Source organism: Accipiter gentilis, chromosome 8, assembly GCF_929443795.1.
Source record: "Accipiter gentilis chromosome 8, bAccGen1.1, whole genome shotgun sequence".
In the NCBI taxonomy this organism is placed as follows: domain Eukaryota; kingdom Metazoa; phylum Chordata; class Aves; order Accipitriformes; family Accipitridae; genus Astur; species Astur gentilis.
Window position 1 is genome coordinate 14,200,285 of NC_064887.1, and position 17,497 is coordinate 14,217,781.

Sequence of the window (17,497 nt, forward strand, 5' to 3'; positions counted from 1 at the left end):
CAGAACACTTTCAATTTCTTGTTCTGGCAATGTTACACTTGTTTAGGTTTTTTTGGCAACAAAATAAAAGTTACTTACAGTCATTCTGAGGAGCAACTTTCTTAGCATCTGGTTGATCTGCAAAATTAAGATTTTTTAAATTTTTTTTGCCAAGAAATTCAAGAAGTGTTTACACCTTTTAGTGTGAATTGTAACTTTCCAGTGTATTTTAGTCCCCCTTTCCTTTTTTTTTTCCTTTTCTTTCTTTTTTTTTTCCTCCAATTTCAGGGAGTTGATCATCTGAATAAAAGAAAGAATCTCACGAACACTCAGCACTTGGTTAGTATAGCTGAAAAGATGTTAGGTTTTTCCATATATCTATTCAGTAGTTTAACAAAAGGCAGTTTTCAGAACACACTGTAGATTGCTCATAGATACCCAGTCACTGAAACTTAACCAAGACAAGGAACAAAGTTTAGCTCTGTTGGTTGCTCAAGCTAATGATGCTTCTATAGTAAAAAAAAAAGAAGAAAAAAATCAAATCCATACAAAAATCAACAATGATTTAAAGAAAAAAAATTTCTGACAATGACCACAAATCTAGATAAAACATCTGAAAATACAACAGTATCACATGGCAATGCAATCTCAATCTAAAATGTCGATATGAAATTCCTATCCAAATATCAAGCATTTCATAGCATAAAACTTCAAAAAAAAAGCAGATTCAAAGCAACTACATCACTACCATCCAAATCCTTTCCGTACAGTAAAGGAGTAAAAGGCATAATTAACCTATATCTGAAAAGATTAAGACTTCAGATGCTTCCTTCCCACCCCAAAATAAAGGTTATATGAACCACCATAATTTATGTGCAGCAAAAACTCAGACACATATTCCAAGAAATATTTGTGTCAATCCAGAAAGATCCACTAGTTTATGTCATGTTTACATACTAAACACAGGTAATAAATAAAAATTCCTGCCTTTAAAAGGAGAGGGCATTCCCTCCCAGTGTGTTGTACTGCTCGGACTTGTCCAAGAGCCATCTACACATAAAATAAAAAGAATACATTACATATATCATCTGAAGCATCATTAGCTCATTTTTGTATATTAAAAACCTCACCGTTAATAGAAAAAAAAAACTTTATTACAGGACACAAGAACTCCTGATATAAAGCCTTAGTTACATTCTGTAGACTGAGTTTCAATCCTCTTAAAGGAAAAAAAGGCATTGCTTTTTTGTGAGACCTGTGAGAACATTTCAACAAGTTCAGAGATTTCTTTCCACAATTTAGCCAGGATTTTTTGTGTATATTGAACATATCAAACCCTGTTAAGTTCAAACTGGCTGCTTAGTAAGAGACAGAAGACGACACACACACATTTCAGAAGAAAACTTTACTGCAGTATAAGGCAAATCCAAAAAGCTGCAACAAGTTAGAAGATTTAAGTATGATCTTATCAGGGTTCACACATGCTATAGACTTAAAATATTAGACTAAGCAAAAATGTCTACAAGGTAGAAAATTTACTTTCCTGTCTTTTTTTAAAGTCCTATGCTTTTACAATGAAATGCATTCATTCTTTTATTTGAAACTGTGCAGTAATAAAGTATATGAAACAAGTTTAAGGAGTGAGCACTTCCTACTCTAACTGTAATTTACAAACTGTAATCAGTCCTACACAACAACAAAAGACTTAAATAACATACCTGTGTAAGCGTTTCTCAACCATGAATTTATCTGCCCCCCTCCCCGGCATACATTTTCCTCTTTACGGCATTGAAACCACATTTAAAATACTTTAAAACACGCTTATGTTCACTTCGGGTTAGAGCACAATGGTTTAAAACATATTTCCCCATTAAACTGAAAATGAAAAAGCATGTCATGATCTATATATAAAGGGAACAAAATGTTTTAATGCTGTGCTATGGAAAAAAAGACAACCCGCAAACAAAAAAAACCACCTGGTATCTTTCTGGCTCCGTGGCTATACTCAACAAAAATAAATGCAGCAGTAACGAGTGCATACCTCCATCCTCAAGAGGTCTTTTTTGTCCTCCATAACCGTAGTCGTTTGAATTCATTGATGTGCCAGCATCTCCTCCAATTTTTGCTGCAATCTAAACAAAAGGCAGATGTTGTGAGGTGGAAAAAAAAGAAGTCAGCCCTCATTTATTCCAGGTCTTCTAAACGATTTGAGCGATTTAGACAATGCCTATTAAAATGACCTCAAATAAGTAAATAGAAGGCTGCTGCTAGAAACGGTGCTGCTCACAGAGATTTTATTTTTTTAAAGTCTTGAAGGACATTGGTGCTCATCCTTCAACAGCAAAGCTTCCTGTATTTTCTTCATCGGTTGAAAAAAAAAAAATAATCCTGCCCTTCCAACACCAGAAACTTTTTTCTAAAAGAGACTTTTTTTCTTTTCTACCCGTTCTTCACGAAACCCTGCGGTATCTCACAGAAGGCCGGACCGCTAAAACTATCGCAGACCTTAGCACTCCCGACTACACCGGGTCTTCAAGAACTGCCAAACCCGCGGCCGGTTATTACCAGACGAGGCGAAAATTCTGCCCGAGAAATAACGAAAAACATCGCCCGTGGTGCAAAAGCTACAAATAAAACTTCGGGGATAAGGAACTTCCGAAAAGGCAGCCCTCGCCGCCTTCGCTCCGCAGGCCGCAGCGCTTCCCAACCGGTCTGAGCAGGTTAGCGGGCACCGAGGGCGCCTCGGGGAACACAATACGGGCCGCGCGGCGGAGCCGCCCTCCCTCCTGCCCCTCCGCCGCCCGAGCGGCCCGGCGAGGCGCCGGGCTGACGATAAGGCAAGGCGGCGCGCCGCTAGTCGCCGGCCGAGATTTGGCCTCCTCGCAGGCCGGCAGCAGGGACCCCGCAGCGCCGCTCCCCTCACCCCCGCCGCCCCGCGATGGCGCGGATCGCTTCGGGCCGAGCCGCGGCACTGCGGGCGCCCAGTCCGCCAGCGGGCAATGGCGGAGCGGATGGAGCCGCGGAGCGACTGGAAAATCCTTTCACCGCCCGAGGAGGAAGGACGGGCGGGCGGGCGGGCGGCGCGGGCGCTCGCCACGGCGTGCGCGGAGGGGGGTGAGGGGACGGGACAAAGCTCCCCCCTCCCTGCGCCCCGCAGACACATACTGGCGCAGGGGCCCCCTCCTCAGCTCTCCCCAGAGCCGAGCCTCGTCAGGGCGCTGCCCGCTAACTCCTCCCGCGGCTCGGGCACCGCGGCCTGGTCAGCGGCCGCCTCCGGGACCCGAGGGCCCATTGATTTGGCAGAGCCACATTACACGCACACACCTGCCTAGCCCTCTGCAGCGCGTCTTTAAAGGCATCGTTCACTCCTCCACCTCCACCGCCGCCTCCCCCGGGAGCGCCCGAAGCAGGAGGGGGCACCGTGGAATAGTCCGCCATACTCGCTCGGCCACCGCTTCCTGCCCCACTCGCTGCCTGCCAAGAAAGAGAGAAAATGGCGGCGGGCGGGAGCCTTTCACATTCCTGCGCGGCATCGTGCTCGGGGAGGGGGGAGGGAAAGCAGCGTAACCTCGCGAGACCTCGGGCGAGATTTCATAGGCGTGCCGGAGAACGGCGAAGAAACCTCGCGGCGTTTCTGGCCGGCGCCGCTCCCCCGCCCAGCGGGGACTGCGGGAGGGGGGGGAAAGGGGAGGCGCGCGCGCGCGGAAGGGGGGCGGCGAGCTCGCGATGTTTCCATAGCGGCGCGAACCGTTAGAGACGCCCGGTTGATAGGGCTGGGAGCGTCACGTGGCGCGGGAGGGGGGGGGAGGGAGCGGGGGGAGCGCAGTGCTGCGCTGGAGGCGCTGCGGGCAGATCTCGCGTGATTTGGTTTCGAGCCCGGGGTGCCCGAGCGGGAGCTGCGCCTGAGGCGCGGAGGCTGCCGGGAGCAAGGTTGGCCCGGGGGGCGGCTGAGGCGGCGTCAGTCGGGTGAGTGCGTGAGGGCGGTAATGGAAGGGGGGCCCGAGGGCAGCCGGTAGCGCTGCGGCTTGGCCGCCTGCCCGCGTCAGACTGCGCCTGGAGAGGCGTTCGGCGCGCTGCTGGCTCTGTTCCTTCCCGACTGGCGCCCGGGCTGGCTGCGGACGGGGCAGCGAGGGTAGCAGCGGTGGTGCCCTGAGCGGAAGGGGGGAGCCGGGCCTTTTTCCCGCCCTAGCGCGGCGGTGCCCTGTGGAGGGGCTCCTCGTAATGGCGTGCCGCGGTGTCCCGCGTCGCGCGGCCGCCTGGCGCCGTCAGAGTGCCCGCCGTGTGACGCGGGGCAGCTAGGGGAAATAATACGAGCTCCGTTTGCGGGGGAGAAACCTTGGCGTCTAGCGGCGCGGGCTTTACGGTAGTTGGAGAGGCGAGGGGCGCCTCGTGGGGCTTGTTCCCGAGCCCCGCGCAGAGGCAGAGCCGTTGAGCCGCGGGGCAGAGCCGGCGCTCGGGGCGGTGAGGCGGCTTGCTCCCTCCGCCGCGCTTCTCGCGGCTCTCTGCCCGTCGGGTCCCTTCGGGCGCGCCCGACGCTTGTTTTGAACGGCTGTTGGGCTGTTCCACCGCCCCGCGGAAAGGGACGGGCTTTTTCCTTCCACCTTTCGGGCGGCTTCACTCGTCTCCTCCCGCAGTGTCTACGACTGTTTATTTCTTAGTTGAAAGCGGCCGTTGTTACTGTACGGTTTTTACAGTTGGGGGCGTTTTTTTCTTGGCTGCGCAAGCACAAGCTTTAATGAAAAATGGGAGCTAGTAGTGCTTTAATCTGGGCCCTGTTTAGGTCCCGTGACCTGGTGGGGATGAACTGTCATGCTGAATATGGATGACAGTCTTTCAAAGGCTTCACATCTCGATAAGGTCATAGAGTATCTACTTAGATATCATAGCAGTAGAGACTAGATAATACTGAAGGGGGGAACTAAGCTGTGCAACTGCTTTCTGTACCGTTTTGATGGGATGCTTTGCAATTTTTTGAAAATTTATTTGTATGCATTGAACTGTAGCTTCTTAATGGGTGCCTGGATTACATAAATACCTTTTTCTTATTAAACATATGTGCTTTTAAACTGAAGTGTGGGAGGTCTCTTCCAACCTAAATGAGTCTCTGTTTCTCTGTTGTCAGTACTTTTAATTAAGGAACCGTTGTTTTGGACTTTGCCTAGTTTTGGGCTACATGCAGGGAGGGAGCAACTCTGCTGAAGTTGTGTAAGAAAATGCGTCTTGCCGTCTTCTCTTTTGGCTAGCCTTGTAGTTCCATGCTGCCTTAAGAAGTTCCTAGTTTCTCATTGGTCCCTTCAGTTCTGGCTGTTTCTAAATGGGATCATTTTAGTAGACCTTAAGACAAGAGTGCGGCTGCTGAGGTCAGATTATCCTGCATCTCCAGTCCAGATAACTTCACCAAAGGAAGCTGAAAATACGGGCTAGATTTTTTTCCTTCTATAAAACTTTTGAATATAGCTCAAAAGGGTTTTAAGATTAGTATATTCCACAAAACTAAAATTCCTACATGCTTCTAGGCAGCTTACAGCCTATAATTAGAGCTAAGTGAAACTTGCTGTTGAAATACTTCTGCTGAAAAAGCCTGTTCTGAAGAATTAGCATATACTTCCTATTAATATAGTGTTGCTAGCGGGGGGCAGAGGGGAAAGCAAAAATAGCTTTGGAAAGTGGGAACTTCATTTTTTGCTTGACTCTGCTATTTCTAAACAATAATTTGACCTTGAACTATTTTTTCATTTCCTTTGTTATTGGGAATTGGGCTATGTATATTAGCCAATACTATGCAAATAATTAAGTTGAGCAACAGTGGCTGACTATGATGCATTGGAGCTAATACTGGCTACTGGCTATGTCTTTTATAGCTCTTCATTTACTAGAAAATGTGGAGGAGCATCTATGTACTTTGCTTTTTATTGTTACAAAATGGGCTAATGATTCTTTGCTAAGTTCTATGAGAAGCCAGTAGCTGTATAGCACTGGTGTTATTTTGAAGCAGTTGCTATGCCTTGGGCTAATGAAAATGCTTTTGTCTGGTACTGTAAGTGTTCTATTTGCATTCATAAACAACTAATGATAAGTGAATGTTAATTTTGGAAATTTTTATCAGCTTTTTACTATTGTTTGAGGTGATGCTTCATTTGAAAGCTGAGCTATTTAGTAGATATGATTCCTCAATCTTCCAATTTCTTGAAGTCACTGTATTTCTTAGGCCCTTCAGATAGTTAGAACATGAAATTTAGCAAATTACAGAGCAGTAAGATCTTAAATCTTATATGCTGTATAAATATTATGCCCTTATTTTCACCATTCCTAAGTTGATCTAATGACCTTTATCAACAGTTGAAGAGTTGCTTCTGTCTGTTTCCCATGATGGCACTTAGAACCTATCTGCTAGAAACCCATTTCTCAAGCACTCTATCTCCATTGCCCTTTATTAAATGATACTTCTGTTGAGAAAATTATCCCTGTGGGATTAATTCCTTCTTTTTAATCTCTTAATGGAGTGGGGTGAGGATCTAACCCTTTAACAGTGCTCACAGCAATATTCTTTCAAGAGCTTTGCTGACTTGTTAAAGCAGCATACACTAGGTTATTTTGCTTTCTCACTTGCAACAATTAGTCATTGCCTGTTTTTTCAAATCTGCCTTATAAGAAATTAAATGTAGTAGATTGGTAAGCTAATATTTGCACTGTGCTGCTAGCACATGAGAACTTTTGGTTTTGCTGTGTAAAATAAGCCTCACTTCTACAGTAACTCATGCTTACTAAAGAAGGATGTATAGTAATCTACCACTTATCTTTCAGAATTTTAGTAATTAGTAGACAGCATAAGAAGTAACAGAGAATATGGAGTTTTAAAATGTCTTTCAGTATTTCTTTTGGAGATTGGAGGAAGGTGTCTCCCTTAACTAAACTTGCTAGATAATGACATCTCTCATGGTTTTCAAGCCATAGTCATTTTTTTCAGTAATTGTCAGACTGGAACATTTTGGTAGATGTAATTACTGAGAAGTAGCTAGTTTAAATGAAAAATCTGACAAGTCGGAAAACTTTTTGTGTGTCGTGTGGATTGTCACAGACTTAAGTAATGGAGAGTTCTGGGAAGAAAAAAAAACCTCAGAGGAACCACTTTTGTTTTTTATCCAATACTGTGTGTATGAAGGAATCCTTACCAAAAGGTACTCGAGGTATTTCTGAATTAGCTAGTTCAAGTATTGCAAAAACATAGATGTAAAAGTATGGAACTGACCCCAGTCCTCTGGATAAACTAAGACATTTCAGTGCATGCTTGCATTGAGTCCTGTTCTGTTGTTGGGTTGTTAGGTTTGTTGGGTTTTTTTCCCCTTTAACAATTGACTTCACCTTTGATCTGCGGTGACCAGGCCAAAGGGTACGACAGTCCTGAAAGAAGTGGTTTACTAGTACGCGTAAGGAGACCTCTCACAGGGTCATAAACTAAAGGATTACATTTTTTATAAAGTTGCCTCTGCAACTCTTTGGGTAGGGTGTTTTGTTTAGCTTTTCCTCAGTACACTAAACACCTATATAGGAAAAGTGATCATGGTCTCTAACTATCAGAGAAGGATAACCATTGTGATAGCTTTACATATGCCAGCTATGCTTTCTGCAAGTCTTAGACAGTTTGGGGAAATCTGCAATTGGTTTCTGATGATTTCATCACTTTGGGAGATTTAGATCTGCTGATTAAGATCCTGTCAGCTGGTGCTCCTGCACTGGCAAAGAGTATCCAGGACCTGCAACATTATCAGTAGAAAACTCCCTTAAATAACTACTGAGAGAAGATTCAGCATATGCTGTATACCCAAACAACTGTTGATCTGTCATGAGCTTTCATTTTGCTACATGTGCACTGAAGTAGTAATTATAAATTTCAGATCCACGATTTGGATCTGAATGAGAATATATTGGTGGAAAAACTGTAACGTTAAAGTATAACTTAAACTGTCTACAAAATCTATACAATGCTCATAATTATCTTCTCTTTCGAGAGACATGAGGGTGAAGTGGAACAGTTTTTAATACTGAAATAATATTACTGTGCAGAATTCACCTACCCAGGATGATCCAAGTGGTGACCAGCTGTGTCTTCCCAGTCAGCAGATATTCCTATTATGCTTCATTCCAGACAAATGCAGAGGCATGGGTTGCTACTGAGGAATTGGAGGCGATAGGAAAAAGTATTTGTGGGAGAGGATGGGAGTGTTGAAGAGGAAGGGCAGCCTGCTTTGCTGCAGTTGCTGTCATATCTGCCTTCACTCGGTGATGATAACTCAGCTTTCTTCTTGGCTTCTGGGGGAAGGGCAAGAGTGAATTTGCTCTGTAAGCCCATGTCTGGTCCCTTGTGTACCAACTTTTATATCCTGAGTTTCAAAAACTCCCAAACCTTTGGCTTACCTTTAGTCATGCTGCTTTTCTTAGCAGAAGTTTTACTGTATTAAGTATTTGAAGAAAAGCTGTGTAAAAATTGTAGATTCTTTAGAGCACTTGTCTTGCACATTTTGATCTTGTGAATCTTATTTCATATTTGATTTAAAGCTAGAAGTAGGTTGGAGCTGCTGAAAGGAAATTTAATAGTAAAACTTAAAAGGGAAGAAGGGGTCTTTGCACCAAGGTTTCTGTTGAGGTCTACCAACAAATTTGATTCTGGGCTTGAGAACAGTTGAGCAGTAAAAGATTAATATGATCTAGCCTCTAAAATTTTGACTAGCTTATGGAAGGATATCAAATTGCATTAAGCCACCATTGCATTAGGTATGTCACAAATACAGAAGGATAAATCAGAGATCATGCACTTCTTCCTTAAATACAACTGAAGTATGTAATGATACAGTGTGCATCACCATATAGAAAGAATGTAATGCAAAAAGGCAGCTGGGTAATATTAGTCAGCATGACAATGTGGTCATCAGTCTTCAGCATCTGACTTGTTCAAGGGGGTTGGATGTTTTTGTGTGGATGTCATGGGAAGGAGAGCCCAGAGAATTTGTTTGCTGTTAACATCTGCAAAACTCCTCCCAGATGGGGGACAATGAGGGGGAGAAAAAGTGTGAAAGGCCTAGCTTGAAATAAGTTGATTGATGGAGCTAGGCATGGAAGTTGCATATGAATAGGGATTAAGAAAGGCAGAGATGGAGGCTGAGGGACTTTGAAAGGGAGAACAAGTAATTAATGCAGTAGTAGCTGTAGAGGATAGAAGTGTCTACTGTATCCCTGTATCCCTTCAGAGCACTGAAGAATGTGCGTTAAAGTCCTGTTAATAACTGTGTAAATATGTATTTTGTTGAATTAAGGCAGTAGTGTTCAGAATTGTCATCTTGAAGTGGGAAAAGCTTGATTACTTTAAAGAGATTGGTTTACTTCCCTTTACATAGGCCTGATCCCTAGTAGTATTCTTTCTGTTACTGTTTAGTTACAGCTAACAACTGTACTTGTTAATTTGTGAGTCAGAGCACCTTATTTTTACTAAATTGTGTATGTATCGTAGTGTGAATTAAAAAAATGGCACAGAAAGGTGTATCTCTTCTGAGGGTGAGGAAGGAAAAATGGAAGAGATGGTTTAGAAGCTCTAAATAACTAATCCCTTCAGTCCATAAAACCATGACTATGGCAAGCTTACCTAACCTGAAAATCCCCTTAAACTTTATTGTAAGGGTTACATGTATGTTTTGGGGGAAAAAAAAAAAGTTTGCAGTGAAGTTTGTGAATGTGTAAGGATATTTTTTCTTTAACAAATTAATATCCAAAGGCACCTTAGGGAAAGCTGTAGTCTAATTGCCTCTTCATTATCTATTGGTAAAAAGTATCTTGGTGTAATTGTCAAAAGCCTAGTTGTATTTAAAAATGAGCCTTCAATAACTGCTGCATAGACTTGGAAAGGGATGAATGTTGGTGGGTTAATCTCTGATATTGCTTTAAAAAACCAGTGATGTGGATGTCATGGTATGACTTGATGAAGAGTGAGAACACAGGAGGGTCCATAAGTTTAGTTTAAACAAAAAAACATGCACCTGTGAACTTTTTGGCTATGGATTGGTATTTTCTGCAGAGAATATAAAGAGGAGATCTTTTACTTCCTTTGTACAGGTTGTTGTCTGTTAGGATTGTCCTATGAGTGAACTGATTCTGTGTAATGTTTTCATTAGTCATGAAAATGACACATTTTATTTGCAGGTGTCCTTTAATTCATCACTGTTCTTTATACTGCATTTTTTTCCAGAAGGGCAGGAAAAAGGTTAAAAAGAAAATATGTCACTTTCTACAGCAATATGCCTTTCTAGGACTGGCTACCATGCAAAGTTTGAACTTCTGTTATGACTTTGAGGGAAAATTTTCACCAAACTATAGAATTCCTGTAGTCTGTTAGTAGAATAGATGCTGAAACTTGCTATCGCTTTAAAGCATTATTGCTTTAGAACACCTAGACATTTTTCTGCTTAATTGTTCATCTCTCCCTGTTGTACCTTCTTTTACCTCTTAGCTAGGCATGCACCATTTAATCTAGAGGAATAAAGTCATTTAAGAGATTAACTGCAAAATAGGTCTATTAAACTCCCCCCCGCCCATCATCTTTTCCCCAAACTCTTCTAGGTTGACTAAGGGGGGAAAAAACAACTAAGAAACCTCATTCGAGCAATGAGATGTGTTTGAAACATTGGAAAGGCTAATGAGCAACTATTTTTACTTTTATTACAGCAGATTCTGATAAATATAACTAGGGCTGCCTGTATTTCTGTCTTCTGTAGGTGAACAGTAGTACATTCTTACTGACGTATGTTCTCCTTTCAGGTTGAACAGAGTTGTTCTGACATCTCCTTTTCAGATTCCTGTCTTTATACAACAGTTCAGGGTATGTGTTTTCAGCCTTGCATGTAAAACTAGCTGTGTGAATCAGAGCAGCTGGGTGGTATTTTGTCGAGCACACTCTGGAAAAAGCATCTAGTGTGACCATCTCCTTTTGCTTATGTAAGAACAGTGTGATCACATGTCCACAGCAAAAATGTGTGCAGTTCCTTATTTGGTAATGCATTAATAACCTTCATCTTGTTTGAGTATAACAACAATTGAAAACAATACAATGTAGCCGAGTCGTTTTTCCAAGTGGCTTGCTTCTTTTGCAGTTCCTCTCTTCATCAGGACTGAGAAAATAGTTTATTTTCTACTAGAAACTATTAATTTCTGTCATTATTATGGGGAAAAAAATAACCAAGTAGAATATGGATAGGGACTCTGAAGGCATCTTCCACCTACCCTTCCCCCTCTTACATGTGACCCATAACTACCATCAGTATCATGTTTATTGAGGTTTTTTCCCTCTCAGCTGTTCTGTGTACTGGTAGCTTTCTAATTATGTCAGAAAAAAATTCTAATACTTTTGAAAGAAGAAAAAATAACTTGCAGACATGACTTCTATCTGTTCCTTAATTATGGAACATGACTGCAGTAGTGATAAAACTCTAGATGAACCTATCAGACTTCAGTATAAACCTGTAGAGTATCTTTACTGTTAGGAAAATACCTCTATAATGTGTTATGTTCCACTAATGAATGTTCCAAACTGGCAGTGTGTTGGGGCTATTTTTTTGAATTAGAATGAATCCAAATACTTAGTGATAGGCTGAGAACCATTGGAAAGAAAGACTTCAGGTTCAGATCAGGTCACATCTGAGACATGCTAGTGCCAACTTCCCAGAGACTTTTAGCAACAGCTAACCTGTAGGGACTATCTTTATTCTACAGGTGCCCTGAATTCTCTGCTGCTGCCTCTTTGCTGAGGTACTAGGTTGTTAATTATATTGTTTGGTGGAAGAAACCCCTTAGGATTCCTTTGCTGTGAATGAAGAAATTGCTACTATAGTTAAGGTAAATGCCAATAAATTGTTATAGATGGCAGATACCCTCCCTTTTCTACAGGTGAAAGGCTAAAAGAGGAGCTGCTGTACGCTACCTCCATTGAAAGATATTAAATGAAACAGTCTTCTCATCCTAATGTTTCCTGGGTGATAACTAATTTTATGTAGGGTATTGAAACAAACGCATTTAAAATGCCTTTTAAAAAAATCTTTTTCTGTTCCAGTTTCTTGAAGGAAAGTCAGCAAGGGTTAACTAGCACTATTTTTCCATTGTCCTTTTCCTGTTAATCAGTACATAGCACTACTATTAGGTCACGGAAGTTCTCCAATACCAGGATTCATTTGGTGGAAGAACTGGTAGGGAGCCAATCATGGTTCCTAGGTCTGAGCTGGCTGGCCTTGTGTCCAGTTTCAGCTACCCCAGAGCAAATGTTACTTTGGTTTGTGCCAGCTGGCCCTGGTCCGTGGGGTGGAGAATGCTGGACTGCAGAAGGAGTAGTGTATGAGCTGACTATTCTGTCTCTATACTTTTAGGGAGATTTCTGCCCCTTCTGTGCTGCAAGAGTGGGGTTGAATCCATTGAATGTTAATGTCAAATTAAGCCTCACTTTTACTGAAAACAAGAATATTAGAAACATCTTTACAAGTGTTACTAAATACCTATTTTTAAAAAGTCTGTTTATTGTAAGCAACACCTTTCTTTACTTCACTTTAGATGGAAAACAATACAGATATACTTAATATTCATTGCTTGTTTTCCAAGGTTTTTATAATAAACAGATGTGCAGGTAGGAAAATGAGGGGTACAGGTCTACAGATCTTTTAAATATTTTTTGTGTGTGTGTGAATTGTTTGAGAGCCTATATGCAACTGGTGCTTTGTTTCTTAGTAACGGATGGAGAGGTGGCAGGAGAGGAGGAGGCAGCATGGTTGCAAGCGGTACCCTGGATTGTTATTTCAAGTCAGTTAAGTAACATGCCTCTAGTGTATGTACGTTTAACTCACGTCCCCCCTCCGTCCCCCCCCCCCCCCCAAAAAAAAAAAAAAAACCACCACAAAAAACCCAAAAAACAACAAACCACCAAACAACAAACCCAAACCAACAACCAACCAAAAAGATCCCACCAACCTTCCTTGGCAGTGCTAATGAGTTGAATATTTTTTTGAAAACATTATACAAAACAATACTCCAGTTACATGATAAGGAAGCATGCTAGAATAAAGAGTACTCAAACGCTTTTCTTCTAATACATTAGTTAGAGCAGACCTTTAGTGCTTGGCTGAACCCGTACATTTGGACAGCATTTGTGTGTCACTGATGTTGATTACATAGTGCCAATGCTCACTTTAACCTTCTGTGTTAGAAAGTGTTCGTTCTTTAGAACATGGTAGTGGCTGAATTGCATTATATTGAGATTTTAATGAATCTAATGAAGGTGCTCATCTAGAGATTGCTGAACTGGTTGTCCACTAAGTGGTCTGTTTAGCCTAGTAATTTGCATTCGAAAGTGGTCATAAGTAGATGCTTTAGGTAAAGTTAGAATACAGCAAACACTTGGTCCTCTTTTCTACCTTCCTAGCTTCCAAATATTTGTAGTTCAGGGAATTCCTGCTCTGGCTTCTCTGTCAAGAAACTTGCAGTGGATCTCTTTTATAGTATTTTTTCAGTGTCCCACTGAAACTATTTTTTAGTTTCCAGTATACTTTGACAGGGAATTCTATCACTTGCAGAACTTCTTAATTTTATTGTTGAAACTGGCTTCCGCTAGTTTCATGTAGTGGCTCTGGCTTAGATGGCAGTAGACTATGAACAGTTCATGCCTCCTCTTCCTTTCTCCATCATTTGTAGACCTTGTAGACCTCTGTGACTTCTTCCTGTCTCTTTCACAGAGTATAGAACTCAAGCCTCCTCAGTTGTTTCTCTTGCGGAGACATTTGCATATATTTCATCATCTTTTATGGCCCTTCTCTGAACATTTTTTTTTTAAAATTATACTTGGTTTAAATTATACTTGGTCAATTATACTTGAGGGTAGCAGAACTGCACAGTGTTACGGTGTAGATGTACTGTACGGTTCATATGATACTATAATAATGTTTTCTGTTTTGTTCTCTATATTTCTTTCCTAGTACCTCCTAACACTTAATTTGCCTTTTTTCCTGCCTAACAAGCAATTTTTTATTCTTTTTGACAATCGATACTTTTTTTACCTTTTATAAACAATATCCATTTTGTTATGTGGTATACTCTTCATGCTGAGAAAACAGTGTAACATGGAAGCCTGTGGCAAACATATAAACCATATGTATAACCAATAAAATACTCCTGTGTGACAATATTGAAAACATATTCAGGATCTGAGTATGTTAGCACTTGAGAATCTGAAAGACTTGTATTGTAGCAGCATGTTGTTTCTTAATTACTGGAAAGGCTATAAAACTTAATGCAATCAAATAAAAAGCAACTGGTGTTGGAGGGAAACGGAGAACAATTATGAAACCTTAAACTGTTCATCTTATTTAATATCTTGTTATATAACCAACGTGGGAATGTTGGTGGCATGGGAGTCAGGAATCTGACTGGTACAGTGTGATAAATCTGTGATTAAGTCTAACTTTTCGTTTGCATATGGGCTGTTTCAGGATGGAATTCCTTGTGTCGTGGATAAATTCCTGAGTGATAGCAGTCAGAACCAAGAGTAGTTAGGACAAAAATCCAGGCTTATGATATGTAAAATTGAAAGAAGGAACTTTGACTACTATATTTTTGTGCTTTCTTTGCACCAAACCAGTAACTTAATAGTAAATTGTGCAGAACTTGTCAAAACAGGACATTTTCTTGGAGGAAACAGAACTTCAGCTTCCTTATGAATTTGATTTTTTTCAGTAGCATCAGTGAGAAGATATTTCTCCTTACCAGCACAGTATGCTTTTCTGCATAGATGTTTACAAAAGTAAGTATGGCAACATGTTGCTAACTACTTGTGAGTGTAGTAAACAGGCGTAGTAAGTAATGTGAGGGAACCTGTTAAATGTTTTGCATGATTGGCATTTTTTGTGGTTGACCAATCAACTTGTTTTGAAGAGTCCTTTTACAGAAATTTATGTGGGTGGAAATTGAAATGGACACTGAGTCTAAGTAAGGAATTGAAATGCACTTGTGGAATCCGTATTCTTTCAGAAGAGGGAAGCCTTAATCTGTAGATGAAAATACTTTATGTGTCTGTCACTTCGTATGACCATACTTCAGATGTTTCCTTTTGTTTTTTTGAGTGCAGTCTGCTACTTGACTGAAGTAGCTAATCACACCATTGTGAAGTAAGGGGGAGTTAGTTGAGATTTCATCAATGCAGTACATCATAGCTGAGTCCTAAGAATTTTACCTCCTTGCAAGATGTTCACTCCCTCTCAGTGGTGGAAAGTTAAATTTGGAAAATTCTTCGAAGTGTATTTTTGTTCTTCAGCTGTAATAGAGATTGTGACTTACTAGACAGGAATCAGGTATGAGAAAGCAATTCTTTATGTTAATGACATATGTTTGCTATGTTGTGATGAAGAATCGGTGTGGATGTGTTACTAGTGTCCTAGTCATGTTTTTGAAGATAGTTGTAACCATGTTTAATTAAAATCTACTTGAGATTTAGATCAGTTTTTTTTTCTTTTTCTAGTATTGTATGTACTTCAATATGGGTCATAATATATATAGTGGGAGTAATCATTTTCTGAAGAAAAGAACTCAACCCTATAACTTAATATACAGTAAATAATAGTAAGCTTTAACGTGAAAATATAATGGACATTTTCAGTTGTGCATAGCAGTTCTAGCTTTTGGTCTATTGTTACAAAAGTAACAAGAAAAATAAAACTGATTAAAAAAAAATAAAAATTGCTAACAGTGCCTGCTGTCTTGTCATGTAGATTTTCCAAATAAAATTGAAGGCTGCATAAATTATAGGCTTAAAAATTCATTTTGAAAGTTCAGAACTGGTAACAGTATATCTCCGGGTAATAGCAGTATGTGTTTTGAGATTTAAGATTTGAACTTGAGCTGTAAATTCTTGTCAACTCTGGAATGTGTATTTAAAGTAAGCTTTCGCACAGAAGACCTTAATAACATGTCCTTTGGCCTGTTGGCAGGAGCATAAGTTCATGTATATTCCAGTAATATTACAAACATTATTTTGAAGCAGATACTGCCATTATAAAATAGAAAATATTTTTGTTGATGCTAGGGCTGATATAATTTAAATATAATGAATTTAATTGTCTTGGAAAACTTTGTATCCTGTGGTTTCATTTAGTATTTCTTCTCGAACCAAAAATAATAAGACCAGATCTTTCCAGACAATACTATTGACTTTTAAATAGAGAAAGTACAGTAGGTATGTGTTCTATGAAGTACTGTTTCATAATGACTTAGATATATCTCTGATTGCAGCCAGTTATTTTTGTAAAGCATGACTATGCCTATCCCACTACATTTCTTCCTTTTACATCTGTGAGGAAACCAAAAGTCAACAAGTCTTTTTAATGTAAGCTTCAATTGTCAGTGAATTGCATTAAATTGCACTGTTGCATGTGCCTCAGGAAAGAAATTGAGGCATGTAGTACACAAACTCGTAAATACCTTGATGTTCATTTCAATTTGAACCTTTTACAACTACAGTGTCTCAAAGACATAATGTATGCAATATAGAAATACAAAATAAGTGTGCCTAGTTACTCAAGTATGCTCTTTAACAAAGTTAATGTCACTGTCTATTGTAACTTTGTAATTCTATTAATTTTTAAAAGTTTTTATGTGGTATTTCACTTTCTTTTGTGATTATTTAGCTGTAAAATCAGCCCCACAATGCTTATGTACAATGAGCTTTTTACTTCTGTCACAGTAGCAGCATGTTTCTGCAGAGAACTGAAGTAAAAATTTGATAAATTTGGGTAGTTACTTTGGTATGAAGTGCGTGACTAAATGAAGCTAAGCTTTTAGGGCCATTGACTGGTTAGAAAGAACTGTCAGGCTTTGCAGGTTTCACTTTGCATTTTCTGTTACATATATTTAAAGAAATCAACTATTTATTGCTTCTGTTGTAAACTCTAAAATTTATTTGTGTGTATGAGACCAGCTACTGAATAGTTCTGTAGTGAAACTATTTAACGAATTCATGAGTGGGGTTTGCATGTACAAGGTCTTATTCATAGTCCGAAAGTATAAATGTAGCTCAGTCAACAACTACATGCAGTTAAAGATGGTGGGAGAAAAGGCATTGTCAAAATTTTATTCTCTGGGAAAATAATGGATTATTTTATAAGAAATTTTCCTATTGTATATGGATGTGCTTTCTTCAAACATTGTAGACAAATGCCAATTTATTACATTAATGTGGGTTTGCAAATATTGTGATACTTAATTGTGAAAGAGCTTTTTCTGGGGAAGGATTTGGCTCCTCTCCCTTGACATTTATGTGCACATGTGTATTTATAGTTGTGATCTGTCTGGAATTTGCCTTTGTGGTTTTGTTTGCTCTTTAACTTGTTCTGTGATCTAGTCCTGTCTTTCAGTTTTGTTTCTGAGGTTTAATAGGTGAGGAATGCAGAAGAAATGGCTTAATGTAAAGGAAATAATGAGCATTTTTATTCAACTAAAGATA

At 40.3% G+C, this 17,497-nt stretch overlaps 2 protein-coding genes across 17 annotated transcripts in view; one reads left to right on the top strand and one right to left on the bottom strand.

Annotated features, from left to right (window-relative positions):
- Positions 1-3,542, bottom strand: part of FUBP1 (far upstream element binding protein 1) — a 37,900-nt gene extending 34,358 nt beyond the window's left edge. For 10 of the 15 annotated variants that reach the window (XR_007507089.1, XR_007507087.1, XR_007507085.1 and 7 more), the window contains exons 1-4: positions 3,304-3,542; positions 2,021-2,111; positions 967-1,029; positions 79-117 (exon numbers count right to left, since the gene is read on the bottom strand). Coding sequence is in view for 9 of the 15 variants with exons in the window: in XM_049809049.1 (XP_049665006.1) it covers positions 79-117; positions 967-1,029; positions 2,021-2,111; positions 3,304-3,417 (307 nt within the window). In the remaining 6 variants the exon portion in view is untranslated. The remainder of the gene's footprint in view (positions 1-78; positions 118-966; positions 1,030-2,020; positions 2,112-3,303) is intronic. The other 5 variants (XR_007507088.1, XM_049809052.1, XM_049809056.1 and 2 more) reach the window with 3 other exon arrangements.
- A 254-nt stretch (positions 3,543-3,796) lies between these two features.
- DNAJB4 (DnaJ heat shock protein family (Hsp40) member B4) overlaps positions 3,797-17,497 on the top strand; it is a 34,570-nt gene continuing 20,869 nt past the window's right edge. The window contains exon 1 of one of the 2 annotated variants that reach the window (XM_049809062.1): positions 3,797-3,945. The gene's annotated coding sequence lies outside the window, so the exon portion shown is untranslated. Of the gene's footprint in view, positions 3,946-13,858; positions 14,804-17,497 lie in introns of those variants that run through there. The other variant, XM_049809064.1, reaches the window with a different exon arrangement.